Source organism: Paralichthys olivaceus, chromosome 16 (genome assembly GCF_024713975.1).
Source record: "Paralichthys olivaceus isolate ysfri-2021 chromosome 16, ASM2471397v2, whole genome shotgun sequence".
NCBI lineage: Eukaryota > Metazoa > Chordata > Actinopteri > Pleuronectiformes > Paralichthyidae > Paralichthys > Paralichthys olivaceus.
Genome location: NC_091108.1, coordinates 3051900 through 3066315, shown reverse-complemented (window position 1 = coordinate 3066315; position 14416 = coordinate 3051900). Strand labels below are relative to the sequence as shown.

The 14416-nt window shown below is 43.4% G+C and overlaps 1 protein-coding gene across 2 annotated transcripts in view; it reads left to right on the top strand.

Moving 5' to 3' along the window:
- The first annotated feature begins 4710 nt into the window (after positions 1-4710).
- Positions 4711-14416, top strand: part of LOC109639105 (contactin-associated protein-like 4) — a 59295-nt gene continuing 49589 nt past the window's right edge. The window contains exon 1 of one of the 2 annotated variants that reach the window (XM_069510809.1): positions 4711-5167. In XM_069510809.1, coding sequence (XP_069366910.1) covers positions 4909-5167 — 259 coding nt within the window. In that variant the 5' untranslated portion in view covers positions 4711-4908. The remainder of the gene's footprint in view (positions 5168-14416) is intronic. The other variant, XM_069510808.1, reaches the window with a different exon arrangement.

Genomic DNA, 14416 nt, shown 5'->3' with positions numbered 1-14416 from the left:
GAGAAAGTTGTCAACCTTCTGGATTACAACAGTTTATTTGGTCAGGATTAACATTTCATCTGTGGAGGGCGATAGAAATGACCGTCTAATGATAGAAATGACCGTCTAATTGCAACAGACTTGTCTTGTTAGAGTTTAGACACCACCGACCATCACTTGTCATCACGCAGACTCAAGAAGAAATCAAGAGAAATCAACTACATTAACAAATGTTCTCATTTTGTGCCTCGAGATCAATAGCACATTATTATCTAATAAGACACACAGTGTAAATTGAAGGGAGCAGTTTTAGGTGACGCCTAAAATGTCGTCATTAAATATTGTTGTTCTGCACTTTCACATTTTAATAATGTTGAAAGTTAAGTCATAAAAATATCTTTCCACTTCCCTGTCACTATCACAAAGTCGATGTTAGTCTTACAGTGTTATTGCATATTACATTTGAGAGTCTTCCCAGCATGCAGCAGTTCTGACGACATGACAGAGTTCAGGGAACCTCCTGCTCGACGGTACGATTTCTCTCAGATCAGATGAGGAGCAGCTCACCTGCCGTCCACGCAGCAGAGGCAGGAAGCGAATCTCCGAGGAACCCTGCGGGTGTTTCACACCATCTGTCAGGTAAAGATTAAACAACGGTGGAGTTTTGACAATAGCTCCTCTTACATGCTGTGTTCATACTGCAGTCCTAAAGTCTAAAGAGATAAGATACATGACTCTTTCCTTCACCTTCGCTTCAAGTGTCTGCACTGTCAGGTCGGAGATTCCCATGTGCCTGATAAAGTCCCAAAGTTTGCTTTAAGAATCTGATTTATTTCAGAGCATGTAGGTCAAAGTGTCAGAGGAGAAACAGTCCCAACTGTGTTTTCTGTCTCTGGCACCGTGACAGTATTAGTATTACACACAAAACATGACGAAAATGTACATGAAATAATAAAGTTGAAGGTGCACGATTCTACATTTTGTTCTGGCTGATTGATCAGTAACTGTTGAGTTTGCAATTCATTGTTTAAATGTAGATTTATTTCATTCGTCACCAGTAACAGATCAAATGATCCTGAACTTGCACGATGGTTCGTCTGATCTGAACATTTCTTTGGCCTCACTCTTCAGTGTTCAGCCTTTTTCTTTCTCGCTCCAGTTTGACTTAGAGCTAATGAATTTATTTATGTAACAGATTTATTTTGGCAGAGCAGCACAGACAGTTCCCCACCGGGCGTCTGTAGCTCAGAGTCATGTCGTTCTCTGCCACACGCACTTTGATTAAATCATAGTTTGTCTTCAATTATTGAAACGTTCAAATGTTTTTCTTTTATTTTTGGGGTTTGTTTATTCTGGATAATCTCAGTCTTCAGAAATACATGTTCACAGTTTAGAACCTTGAACTTCCAGTCTTATGATTATTTGTGAGCTCACAGATGGTGTGATTTAATGAAGCAGGTTTCCGGGGCAACAGGAATAAATTTCTTGAGGGTCAAATATTAAAGTTGCCAGACCTGATTACCACTAAAAACTCAACAGCCTGTGATTTACGGCGCCTCATATCCTTTAACTACTTACGATTATAGCTTCTGTGTCTCGATATGATTGAACAAACACTGAGAAATGAAATGATGTTGACTTGAAAACCTGTTAACACCAACGAGTCGGATTCAAAGAGCTTTGTAATGTGACTTTACACCTGGAAGACAGAAAACTGTTTCCCACCTCTGCACTGAACCAACAGGGAGAAGAGAAATGACGTCAGTACAAAGTTGTGACCTGCAAATTTTTCTTTCTCAAACATTCCTAAAATAGATGTGTAAAGTTAAAGTATCTACATTTTACTCAAACAGTGAGGGAGGGGACTTTATTTTTTACTGTTTCTATTAAAAAGCACAACGTCTACAGAGGGAGCTCGTCCCCCCCACAAACACAGTGAAGCTCCTGAAACACCTCATCAGACACCACTGTGATGTTTGTGACTCTTTATTAATTGTTGTCGGGACATAAGATAAGGTAAGATAAGAAAAGATAAGATAAGAAAAGATTTACCTTTATTTGTCCTAGAGGATATTCACAATAGAAATAGGAATAAAAATAGAAATACAATGCTGGTAATCAAAGTTCATGTGCATTCTGTGTGATAGAAAAATGTGCAGCAGTGGATTTGAACAAATAAGATTAAAAGTTTTCGTCATGACTTCTCACAAAATCAGAGGAGTTGGTTGAACCTGTGGATTTTGGGGCTGTTCAGTAATCCTGTCACGTCTCCTGTAAACACAAGGGCTGTGTGCACCCCCTTGTTGAGAGTGTGTTTGTCTTTTACCTGTGCACTCACAGCCGCAGCAGGAGCAGAAAGAGTGGAGGAGTCAAGTGGAACATTCGGTAACTTAAAAAGAGTTCAAAATGTCAGGTTTCAATCCGGGCAGCCTGCGAAGAGGTCAATGGGACAATGAGGGAACAAAACACCCTCAGGAGAACAAGCAATTTGTCTTCAAACCTCACGGCTACAGGCCACTGAAGCAAACTACTTTACAGCCACACTTACATTTCCTCCACATCCTCGGCCCCATTCCCCTCCATTACAGCGGAGATAAGGCCGAACCCTCGGTGCCCAACATGCAGCAGAGAACGACACACAGAAGAGTTGACTCCTCTCTGAAACTGGGTGGTGTCTCTCTCTTTTTTTCCAGCAGCTTGATCTCTGCTCCGCTCTCAAAGAAAGTCAGAGCGTCTTTTCTGTTTCAGTCACGAGCAGCAGGCGTCCGCCAGCCTGCAGCTGCTGCTCGGAATGTAAAGCAGAGTCAAAGTGCATCGATCACCAGCTCGGTGCTCCGTCCTTCAATACACTGTATATTACAAGTGTGGATAAAATTTTTAAAAAAAGATGGCGCAGCAGCTCTGGAACACAGTGAAACTGATTCATCAGAGACACACTGAGCCTTTAATGCTTCAGTCTCCTGCTAATAACTGTTCTACTGAGCTCACTGTGGCTTTGTCTCCCTGTAATACATCATGATGGATGACAGCGCTGCTTTTAATTCAACTTACTTTTGCAAAATGTTATATTTAAAAAAACTTGCTGTTCACGAAATGTATGTTACCTGCTTGTGTCTGTGATTTCCACTCAAAGTTCATGAGCTTAACAAACACTTCAACTGTAATTCCGAGGCCGTCCCTCGGGCTCTGCTCCCTCAGTGCTGCACATGCACTGCGCTTGTTGATTTACATGTCAGTTTATAGAACCACAAGAAATGTAAACTCCTTTAGTCGGGAGAAAACTCATTAATGCGCCTTTGTCCTTCTGAGAATTCCTGAGAATTCATGAATAAAGTCTTTACTCCACTGCCTGGTGACAAAACCTCTCTCTTCTGGTCACAATGCAATTTTAGTGAAAGCACGGCTCAGTCCACTAAGAGGTGAAGGGAATATTTCTTTGGAATTAAAATGATAGAAGCTCTCTCCACTCTCCTGTTACGGTTCACGACTGCCAAGTACTTTTCTCAAACCTTTTTTTCTCGAAGCAGCAGCTGGAGGTGGTGAAATGATTTGTTCGGTGATGAGTCTGTGAAAGCTGGTTAACACAACGTGAGATTGTGTTTTCACTCCACTGTGGAGCTTTTCACTCATTTTGTGGTTTAATGAGAGGAGGAGGAAGCAGCTCTTCATTGGGACCATTGAATATCTTGTTGTCTTCCTCAGGTTCCCACAGGTTTAACATTCGGTTTCAGTCTGATCGGAGCTTTAAACTTTCTGCCGGTCCCTCTGTATGCGGCGAGTCCACAGGTGTGTGATGTTCAAGTTGAGTGTGTGTGTTGGTGCCCTTGTATCTCAGACACTGGAGTTATCTTCTTCCTGTTTGCTCCCCTGCTGTCAATTCCCCCCCCCCCTCCCGACTCTCCCTGCACCACCTCCCCTCTCTCCTCTGTGTTTTAACGTACAGACCCTGCCTGAAAGTTATCGACAACACCTCCTCTCTCCTGCGGCTTCACAGTTGCATCACTCGTCCACTGAAGGAGGAGTGAGCGATCTCTGTGCCGCAACACATGCATCAGTGAGTATTACACACTGAGTCCATTAGTCTTTTGAGTGGGAACCCCCGAGAACATTACAGCACTCCCAGGCTACCATACAATGTGCCACAAAGAAACGTCTAGAAACAGACTCGGTGTGGGTGACATCTGCCTCGACGGGGGAGAGAGAGGAGATGTGGGTGGAAAAGAGGGGAGAGGAGAGAGAGAGAGGAGAGAGAGAGAGGAGAGAGTGCAGGAACAAGAAGAGGTTTATTTTGAAGGGATGCCATTTGTTTAGTTCAGTTTAAATGTGGAGCATAAGAAATTTTTCAGGCTGCAAAAAATATCACATGAATTCCAAACGTCAAATCAAGTCAAAGTTTACAGCTGAGCAGACTTCAAATACAAAAATAAAATAAAATAAACATATATAAATAACTTTATTGCCTCATGCCAACCAGGACAGATTCTTCATAATATTATTTTTCCCATGTGACCTTTGACCACTGCAATCGAATCATTTAATTGTCGAGTCCAATGGACAACTTATCAAAATAAAGTTATAGCATGACCTTGATATTTGACCTTTGATCACCAAAATCCAATTTGCTCATCTTTGATCCAGGTGAACGTTTGTACTAAATTTGAAAAATAGTTTTTAGATATTATCACAAAAACAGGACGGACAACCTACGAACATTATGTCTTTGATTGGTTTGACTTGAACTCAAAATCTTTCATCACACAACTTTAACAGAAGTTGAAATTTGTTTCATTCAGTCTCATCATCATCATCATCATCATCATCATCATCGTCATCATCAAACACTCAGCAGGATCAAAGCCTCAGGTTTTGTTGGTGGAAACTGGACCAATGGTACAAAAGTTGCCTAAATCATAACAACCAGCTCTTTGTATGGTGGTCTTCCCTCCCCCACCCCCCACCCACCCTCTCTCTCTCTCTCTCTCACTCACTCCCCCTCTCTCTCTGAGCAGATCTCTCTCGGAGCTGGAGAGGAGAGGTTGCTCGTCCCTCTCTCTTTCTCTCTGCTTCTCTTCTCCTCTGCAGCCTCCCGTTCGCTTCACCATGGATCTGTGGACTAAATCAGTCGCTTGGATTATCTCTCAGGTCTTCGTGCTTCTCTCCAGCTCGTGCGGGACAACAGGAGGAGAAGGTGAGCATGCGTGGCCGTGCGCTCTCCTATACTTTCCCCCGGAGGAGACGGAGCGGGTCCGGGCTGCTCAGACCCCGGAGAGTCGCCTTTAAATGTGGGGTTCATGCTTGTGTCACCTTCTCTGGGAAACCCTTGACTTCTGCAGATTGGTTGCGGTTATATTCTCCAACATTAATAAAACGCAGGTGTATGGATTTCGGATGGTGCGTCTCCGTTGCGCACAGGCTCTCCGTCGTAAAGTATGAATAAAGGGGGAGTTTACGTGGTTTTACATGAATGGTGTTGATTTATTTACGACTAACATAAGAGCAGATGACATTTAAACCCCTGTGGACTCACATAAGGTGATTTAAAGAGTGTAGTTAATGGACTTTAGTATAAATCCAGTTTTGTCGCATTAAATTAGCTGCTAATTGTCTTCCAGGGTTAAAACGTCCATTCCCTCATCGGGACCTTTGCTCAGTGGATATGGTTAACCCCCCACTCGCGTTAGAAGTTCATCCATTATGTGCGTAAAAACAATGTTATAGGCCATCGTGGTTAATTTGGTGCGCAGGACACCGTGATGATTTGTGCTCACACACTCCAGAGAGCATGAGTGTGAGCGGTTTGTGCAGGTTGGAGAGGTTGCTGGTTTGATTCTCTCACTTCTCTAATGAACTGCTGAGATGATTTGTGCCTGTGGAAGCTCATGTCTGCACGAGAAAGAAAACAAGATGGAAAAATGTATTTTGAGTTGACTTGCAGGATTTTTTTAACCGGGTGGCAGGAAGGGGCTTCTATATGTGCCAAGGTGTAGCTCAGCAGTGAATGTGCAGGTTTATGTCTGTTCTCCTGCAGGAGGACGAGAGGGAGAGAAAAAACCAAACAGACAAATGAGGAGGAACCACATGAAGGAGGTGATGAATCTCAGAGTGTAACGAGACACGTCTGTTTGTAATTGAAGCAGATGGCTGTAAAAGTTCTCCATCCATCCATCCATGCTTTTACTCTCCTCTTCCACAACTCCTTTAAATAGCCACCTGCTTTTTATTTTATTTAATCTGCTGTGTGTTTGTCCTTTCATCATCCCAGTCGTCTCCCTCCCTAGCTTCCCCCTGAGCTTTAATCTTCTTCATACTCATCCTTCTTCTTCTTCTCTCTGGGAGGGCATTCGGCTGTATACGACAGGAGAGCAGTGTCGAGAGACAGATGGTTTCTCCCACGCCTGGAAAGGTGAAGGGACAAAGGAGGAGTTTGCATTTAGAAGAGATCTCTCGTCTTTTAGATTTCTCTTTTAAATATCTAAATAGTTTCTTCATTGAAAACATCTCCTTCCTGCTTTTTGAACCAGATGTGCAGCTGCTCTCCATTCGTCGTTGTGTTCGCTGCTTTTTTTTTCTCAAAATTTTGATTTGAAAATGTCAAATTAAGAACAGGCTCGGAAATCACTGAGGTTCGATGGTCCTGATGCTGAAGAGACATTTGGCTGAACAACAGGAGACGTTAACAGAGAGCAATTGCTTCTCCTGCACATGGAAAGATGAAGGGAGAACGGAGGCAACCCAAGGAGGAGTAAACATTAATCTCCTTCTCCTCCTCCTGCTGCTCTCTATTCCTTCATCTCCTAAATGCACTTTTCTTTTTGTGGATTGAAAAAGTCACACGAGCAACACGGTCAGAAATCACTGAGGTTCGATGGTCTTGCATTAGAAGTGTGACAGAGACAGATTGATTCTCCTGCACCTGTGAAAGGAGAAAGGAGGCGATGCAAGGAGGAGCATACAGTTAGAATAAAACTGTTTCCCACAGTTTTGTCAAAATATCTGAATGTCTTTCTCCTCTCAAACCTCCTTCCTGCTCTGTGACTCAGATCTGCAGCTATCTCTCCATTCGTCTTTCTGCTCTTGTCCTCCTGCTGTTTCCTTTCACTTTCTTTCCTCTTTCCTCTTTCTGCACAGATCTCTGCCCTCCTGCTGTATCTGAATCAGAGAACTGCCGCGGTGCTGCTCGCCCCTTTCTTCCTGATTCCTCCTCTTTACGTTCCCCTTCTCCCTCTGTCAATTTTCTTATGACCACATCACCTAATCTTTCTCTCTGCGTGTTCTCTCCTGCTGTTCTTTTCTTCCTCGCTGCTTCCTCAGGTTGATGCCTGTTTCTCTTGTTGCCTCGTCTCTGCTGCTGCTTCATCTCGTCCATAAGTCCCAGTTATCGCTAAAAACTGTTTTGACAGAGTGAGCAGGAACAGCCTTCGTGTGCGTGTTCAGTTTTGTGAATTAGAAATTCAGTTCATTCAACAGCTTTTAACGTGCTTTGATCAAACGTGGTCATAATAACACAACAAGCTTTCAAATGCAGAATGGATCAAAGAGGAAATATATTATCAGCTCAGGCTCTGTTGGAGCACAAACATTCACTCCTCGCTCTTAATTGGGCTCAATTAGCAAGAGTAACAGCAGTTGGCATGAGAAGAGATGATCACAAAAGAGCCAGTGAATCTATATGTGACTGAAAGTCCTCACAGTTTAATGGACTCACTGAACGGTGAAGACAAAGGCAAAGAATAGAGACGCTGCTCCTGATTGGTCTGTGAGCGACTGGTTTTAAAGTCTCCAGTTTGTTTTGGTGCTTTATGGAATATTTGGGACCATGATCTATAAAATGAACATCAGCTGTATTGAAGAAGACTTGAAACGAGAGATTGAGACTCTGAAATGTTTACTGACGTTATAAACTCATGTAAATGAGAAGAAGAGAAGAGTCATTTACTCATAGACCGATATAAATCTTTTTCCAACCAGTGGAGTCGCCCTCTGCTGGTCATTCGGGAGACTACAGGTTTTCACTTCTGCATTGGCTTCACTTTCTGGACCCGGAGTCTACGGCCATTTTATTTTATACATATACTATACTATGACTGAGACCAATGCAGATGCTTTATTTTTTCTCAGTTTCACGTCTCTTCTGTCTCAGTCAGGCAGATGTTTGATATCTGAAACCCAGATGGATGAAATTGTGAAGGAGAGGTTTTCCTGTATGATCTCCAAAGCTCCAACATCAGAGCTCCATCGTGTCAGAGGTATAAGACTGATCGATGCTGTATATCTAATTAAAGGTCAATATTGTCCTGGTGTCTCAGCTTCCTTCTGGTCCAGCAGGAGATAGGATCAGTAGTTTCATGTCGTGACTCTCGTGTTTCCTCTCGTGTTCTCTTTTCTGTCGCTGCCTCAGCTGCTTTGTCTCCCCGACTCTCTCTCCACTCTGTGTATCTCGCCCGTCCTGACCCAGCAGCACTCATCATACACGGACCATAAACCACAGCAGCATAATAAGTAAAGTCTGCGGAGGTGGAGGGATCTCAGCTGCAGGTTTCAGACTCAGCTTCATCTGTCCATCCCCACCCCTGGAGAAAGTTCACTGTTCATTATGGAGGTGGAACACAGTGACAACAAAGTAGAGATACATATTTTAAAAGCCACAGATGGCGCTCCGACGACTAGTTAGCCAGAGGAGAGAGGAGCGGGGGTTCTGTATGTGCTGTGATTCGAGGAAGTCAGCGTGTGGAACAGTTACCTGCAGGGCTGGAAAACCAGTGTGTGCTTAATCGCTTTTTGATTTTAACAGCATGAGAGAGTCACTGTGTGTTTTTAAGCACCTTCTTGCACAGAGATATATGAATGAGGGCAGGTCGGCTCAGTGTTTACAGAGACCATAACTGTGTCATCCACCGCATAGACCGTAGCCATTCAATCTTATGGTGATCCTGAGAATGCTGAGGTGAAATCGCTGCCAAAGGCCACGAAGAAGAACAGTAAAGTTCCAGATTGTAAAACTCAGAAGAACTAGAATGTCACTCAGTGGAGAAAATACCTCCAACCGAGCCCAACAGTCCCCTTACCACATTTTAATCCACTACATTTTTTTACACACTGCTGTGACCCCTCAAAGGCTCATCACAAACATAATTCAGATAACATGTAAAAAAGGAAAAGGAGAGAATACAACTAGAATGGCACTCAGTAGAGCTCACACCTCCAACAAGGCCCAACAGTCGCCTTCAATCCAATTAAGCTGCACCCAATTGTATACACTCACAGATATAAGTTCCCCAAATATGCTTAATCTTTTCCTGGGAATTTATGAAAATGACAGAAAACGCAAAAGTAAAGAAAGTAATTTCCAAAAACTGTCTCCTCCCTGGTACATATCATGTCCCATGAGTTAAGTCCATATAAGTTGGTTTATCACGTAACACCCCTTATGTTAGTTATCTGATGGAACTTGGCGCCTCCCTCGTATTTTGAGTTTGAGCCTATTATCATGTTTTGAAAGGTAAGTGATCATAACGAGAGTAGAAAACTTGGCTTTCAAAAGATGAGGTCAGCGCTGTGGTTGTAAAAACAGCGAAGGCGTCTTTTGTACCGATGTTGCACTTGCACTCACAAAATCACACGGGGAAGAAATCTATCATAAACAGCAAGAGGGACCAATTTCTCCAGCCGGAGCAGAGGAGGAAAAAGCCCACAATTGAATGTTGCCTCGGGGAAAGCTGTGCTCTGAATAAAGCATGTGTCTGTCATTGTAGATACGCGGCACAAACAAGTCAGCCTCCAACTTGTTTGTATGCCCATACACTCAGCTTTGATCGAACAAACAAATTATCACTGGATGTATTGCTGCAGTGGAGAAGGAATCCAGTGCTAAATATGGCAGTAAATTGCTGCGACTGTTTGAACATCACAGGCTGATGAGATGTGAGAGTTTCAGAGTGTCTCTCTGTGGATTCTTCCTCTTCCTGTGAAATCAGGCTGTAACCTCTGTGAGTGTGCAGGTTGTTTCCCAGCGGCTTAACAGAGGAAAAACTTCAGAAAGTTTGTTATGAGCTCATAAAAGTAATTGTTGCAGACACTCAGCTGAACCTGAACAACCCGCGGCACATGAATCCGCACTTTTGTTTCAGGGTGTAGAATAAGTTTGTCCTGTTAGTTGGATGCTACTGCAGCTGTAGACAGAAGCATTTGGCTAATGAGAGTTAAAGCTGCCACATTGAAAATTAGCACCTCTAATTAAGCTGCTTCGTTTGCTTTGGACCCGAACAACATTGTTAGTGTGAGGCTGTTTTTAACACAGGGAGAACTTCGAACTTCACAACTAACGTAATCTGTTAATTACCTTAACTTGTGCAGTGCCTGTTCTAAACCTGTCTGTTTCAAATAGGCTGTTTACTTTGCCCGTGGTGATGCTCGATGCAGTTTCTCCTTCTGAAGCTGTGAAAGTGACCTGCAGTGACTAAATAAAGACGTCAAAGAGATTCTGACCTGCTGCTAAATACCTCACATTCTCTCTGTGGGTCTATTCCCAGTCTACATGTTTATTCAAAGGTAGCTGTGGTCACACAGCAGCAGCAGCAGCAATTTACATTAAGCTCCTCAGTGTGTATTTACACAGGAAGATGAGAGGAAGAGGAAACTGGGAATTCTTGTCTGGCTGCGTTAGAAAGAGAATGAATTAAAGTAAAATAAACTTTGCTTGTAGAGAAATCACTTGACATTATTTTTGTGAACATAAAAGTACAATAAAATGAAAGCGAATGTCGAGTCCACTAGAAATATCAGTGTCTTAATGTAGATTTAAATAAACAGTTTATTTACGAAGCCGAATAAGCTGCGTTTATTAAGGGTTTGAAATCAGAAACATTTGAGAACAATTACAAACTGGAACAAATGGTTCAGTGCTTTATTTCTGAGCATGATGACATTTCATTCTGAAAGAACAAGAACTCATGTAACAGGAATCCAAATAAAAAATCTTCAAAATACAAAATGTTCTGCCTTAAAGGAAATTGTGTTGTATAGACCAAAGATGTCTGAGATCAAAAATCAATAAGAAAAACAGGCAAAAAGTATCTTCAGCTCCCTCAAAGCAATAAATTGTGTGTTAAAGTGTTTATCCTCCAGAGAGATCCCCTGTTCTTCATCATTCTCTTAATAATCGTGTCTCCTCACATCATTTGGTTCAGTGCTCTGCCGCTGCCAGGGCCGAGCTCTGGCTGAAGCCGTTTATCTGCGGTGAATTGAAGGAGCTAAAATAAGTTGTGAGAGGTTTGACATTTGTGTTTGCTCGCGCACGATAACTCAGCGTCTGTTTCGGTGCTTAAAGACAAGAACAACAATCACGATGATTTGTGGAAGTGTTACTTCAAAAAGGTAAATACACACAAAATGAGCTTTCCCTCCGCTCTGCAGCCTCCAGTTTCAGCCACTGACCAACATGTTGGTGGTTGTGGGCAAAGTGTGAGGTTTAGGTTACAATCAATACATGAACCTGCCACAGTGACGCACAATCTTATCATTTATTCATAAAATGATATCCTCCCCTCGCTGGCTCCGTCGTCGCGGGAATGAAAGAGTTTTCGTGTTTAATCAGTCATCACGGATAAATGGAGGATAGATGGGTTGCGTTCACTTTCTCAAACCGTCATCCGGAGGTGAACTCTCCATCTTCCTCCTTCGCTCTGTCCCCCCAGTGTCATCCGTCTGTTCTTTTAATCTCCCCTCCGAGCTGGAGTGTGTATAATCATGGCCTAATGACAGATAATCTCAAGAACACTAAATGACTTTAATCCCAGCCTAATGACAGATAATACCGCCACACTCCCACTGTGTGTGTGTCTGCGTGTGCTGATTTGCATTTTCTAAATTCTAAATCTGAAAGAAAGGCGTCCAGATGAAACAAGTGAAAGCCGCAGAGATATTCATTCATTCATATTCAGACAGGTGCTGTTTTTTTTGTCCACCTGTGATTTCACTAAACATGAGGCAGGTGCTCATGATTTCTTTATCTCAATCTCGGCTCTCGCGTTTCTGCCGCGTTACCGAGACGCTGGCGGCTGAAAGACAAACTCAGGGGTTATTACAGACCTCTTTCTAAGAGATTTGGTCATTTAAACTGTGGGAGCTCCAGAGAGAATATTAGGGTAGCTTGATTAAATCCCAGAGCTCCTGGAGAATCCCTCATCTCTTCCAGGATTAATCTGGTAACGCTGAGGACGGTCTGGATTCTGCAGCCTATTTCAGGTTTTGCAAAGCCCTGTCAAATGGGAATTTATTGCTTATCAATGAGCTGGATGTTTGCACTCAGCAGAACATAAACCTGTGAATATAAACCATCATCCTCTGAATATGAGTCCTTGATGATTCATAACAGGGCAGCACCAGTGTGAGCTGGGATGAAGAGAGACGGGAAAATAGCTGAGTGTAAATCCCCTTCATCTTTCTTCTTTAATGTCATTTATGGAAATGTGTGGAGGCAAAATGGAGCCATGAGCGGGATCTGATGAAGTCAAGGTCACAGAGTCACAGGAAGTCCACAAGTCATAAATCTGGATTCATTAGCCCGGGAACATGACGTGCACAGATTCTGCTTCTGTCTTCTTTTCTATTGTGCACGTGAAAGTTCTGCTGTGTTACAGAAGGCGACATTTCTTCCACGTCTGAAAAATGATTCATTCGTTCTTTTCTATAAAGCATCTGCGTCTCAGCTCAGTCTGCACCAATCGGAGCAGACTGAGCTAAGACGTGGTGTTTCAGACAGAAGGTGAAAAGAGACATGGTCTCTTCAGGTCATGTGAACATTACAGCTTGGAAATCCATTGTAGTAAACCCCCTCAAATTAAAACTGTGACCCTATGAGCCAACCAGCGACAGTCCATCAGACTGCAGTCCATTCATTTCATATAGGAGCCTGCAGGATTTGAAAAATGAAAACATACATCATGCGTTTGTCATCGTCAGAGATGATTTGTTGCTTCGAATTCTGGATCTGCGTCCGTCTGCGGAGCTCGTGATGCTCAGTCACTCTCGTGTTGAGGGATGATGTTGAGGGATGAACCCTCCCCAGCATTTTTCTTTGTCACCGTTTTCCCAGTTTGTGTTGTGAAGGTTTTTAACCGTTCAAATATTTTCTGTTTACAATCAAACAAACTTGCATCTGAATAGATTTATCTCAGTTCTTAGACTTAGAAAGTTTCATTCATGAGCTATAGAAACGTTCGCAGTAAAAAACTCCCACTCACCAGTTTGTTAGTTAACGGATGTACTGCTGTGAGCCTCTGTGTCACGACAGGAAAACATTGTGCGCTGTGACACTTCGCCGTCAGCCTCACTTACTGAAGACGATGAAGAGCAGAGTCTTCATCGAGCCTGACAGAGACAGGTGGTGTTACTGAGCTCTGGAGACACAAACTGCTGCAGGAATTTTAATGTCACATTTTCATACGTCCTGAATTCAAAGATTCACCTTGAAAGCAAAGTGGCTCCTTAATGTTGCACTTTTGAACTGTGCTTTACTCTCAACACTTGTGCAAAGCTAATTGGTGGATTTCTGCATCAGTGCATTTCCTTGTTTACCTCCCAGCCCGGACTGTAACGTGACCTCCACCACACAGACATGGATGCTGATCGCTGCCTGATTCTGTCACTGCCGTGCATTTTTCATGAAGTCGGTGCCTCGTGACGGCAGCTCTGCTCTGATGCTCTGCAGCCGCCGCTGATGAGAAGAAGCAGGGCCGGTCGGCTTGTATTATTGGGAGAGGAGGACGGAGCGGAGTCAGTGCACATTGAAGATGGAACAAGACAGAACAGAATCAGAGCAAAGCACAGTGAGGTACAACAGAGGGGAGGAGAGGAGGGTGAGGGACAGGAGGGTGAGGAGGGTTGAATGTGGACAAGAAAAGGGACGACAGGGAGGAGCAGGAATATGAAATGCGAGAGGATAAACCTCAGGGGTCGGGAGGGAGGGGGGGGGTATCTTGCAGTGATTTTCCTTCTGTGTTTCTGACGACTGCAGTGACACTTTCTGCTGCATTTCCTATTTTATCCCTCACTGACTTTTTGCTGTGCGTGTCCACAGACCACCATCTGCTCTCTGGATGCACAGGCTCACACTTTGACATGATTTTACTTCATGAGACAAAGCAGGAGGAGGAGGAGGAGGAGGAGGAGGAGGAGGAGGAGGAGGACAGAGAACAGCAGGTATGATAGAAGGGGAAAGAAGACAGAGCAAATTAGATAAATAGGGGAGAACTGGAAAGGAATAAAAGTGATCTCAGGAGGGAGAGTAAGAGGGTCAATAGAGGTGAAGAGAAGGACGAGGAATAAGAGGACAAGAAGACACAAGAGGGAAGATGGAGATGAGTTTTGCTCAGTGAATTTAGCAGCTCCCTCCTGTCGGTTTTCCTGCAGCATTATTCTCAACTGACTCTACAATTTC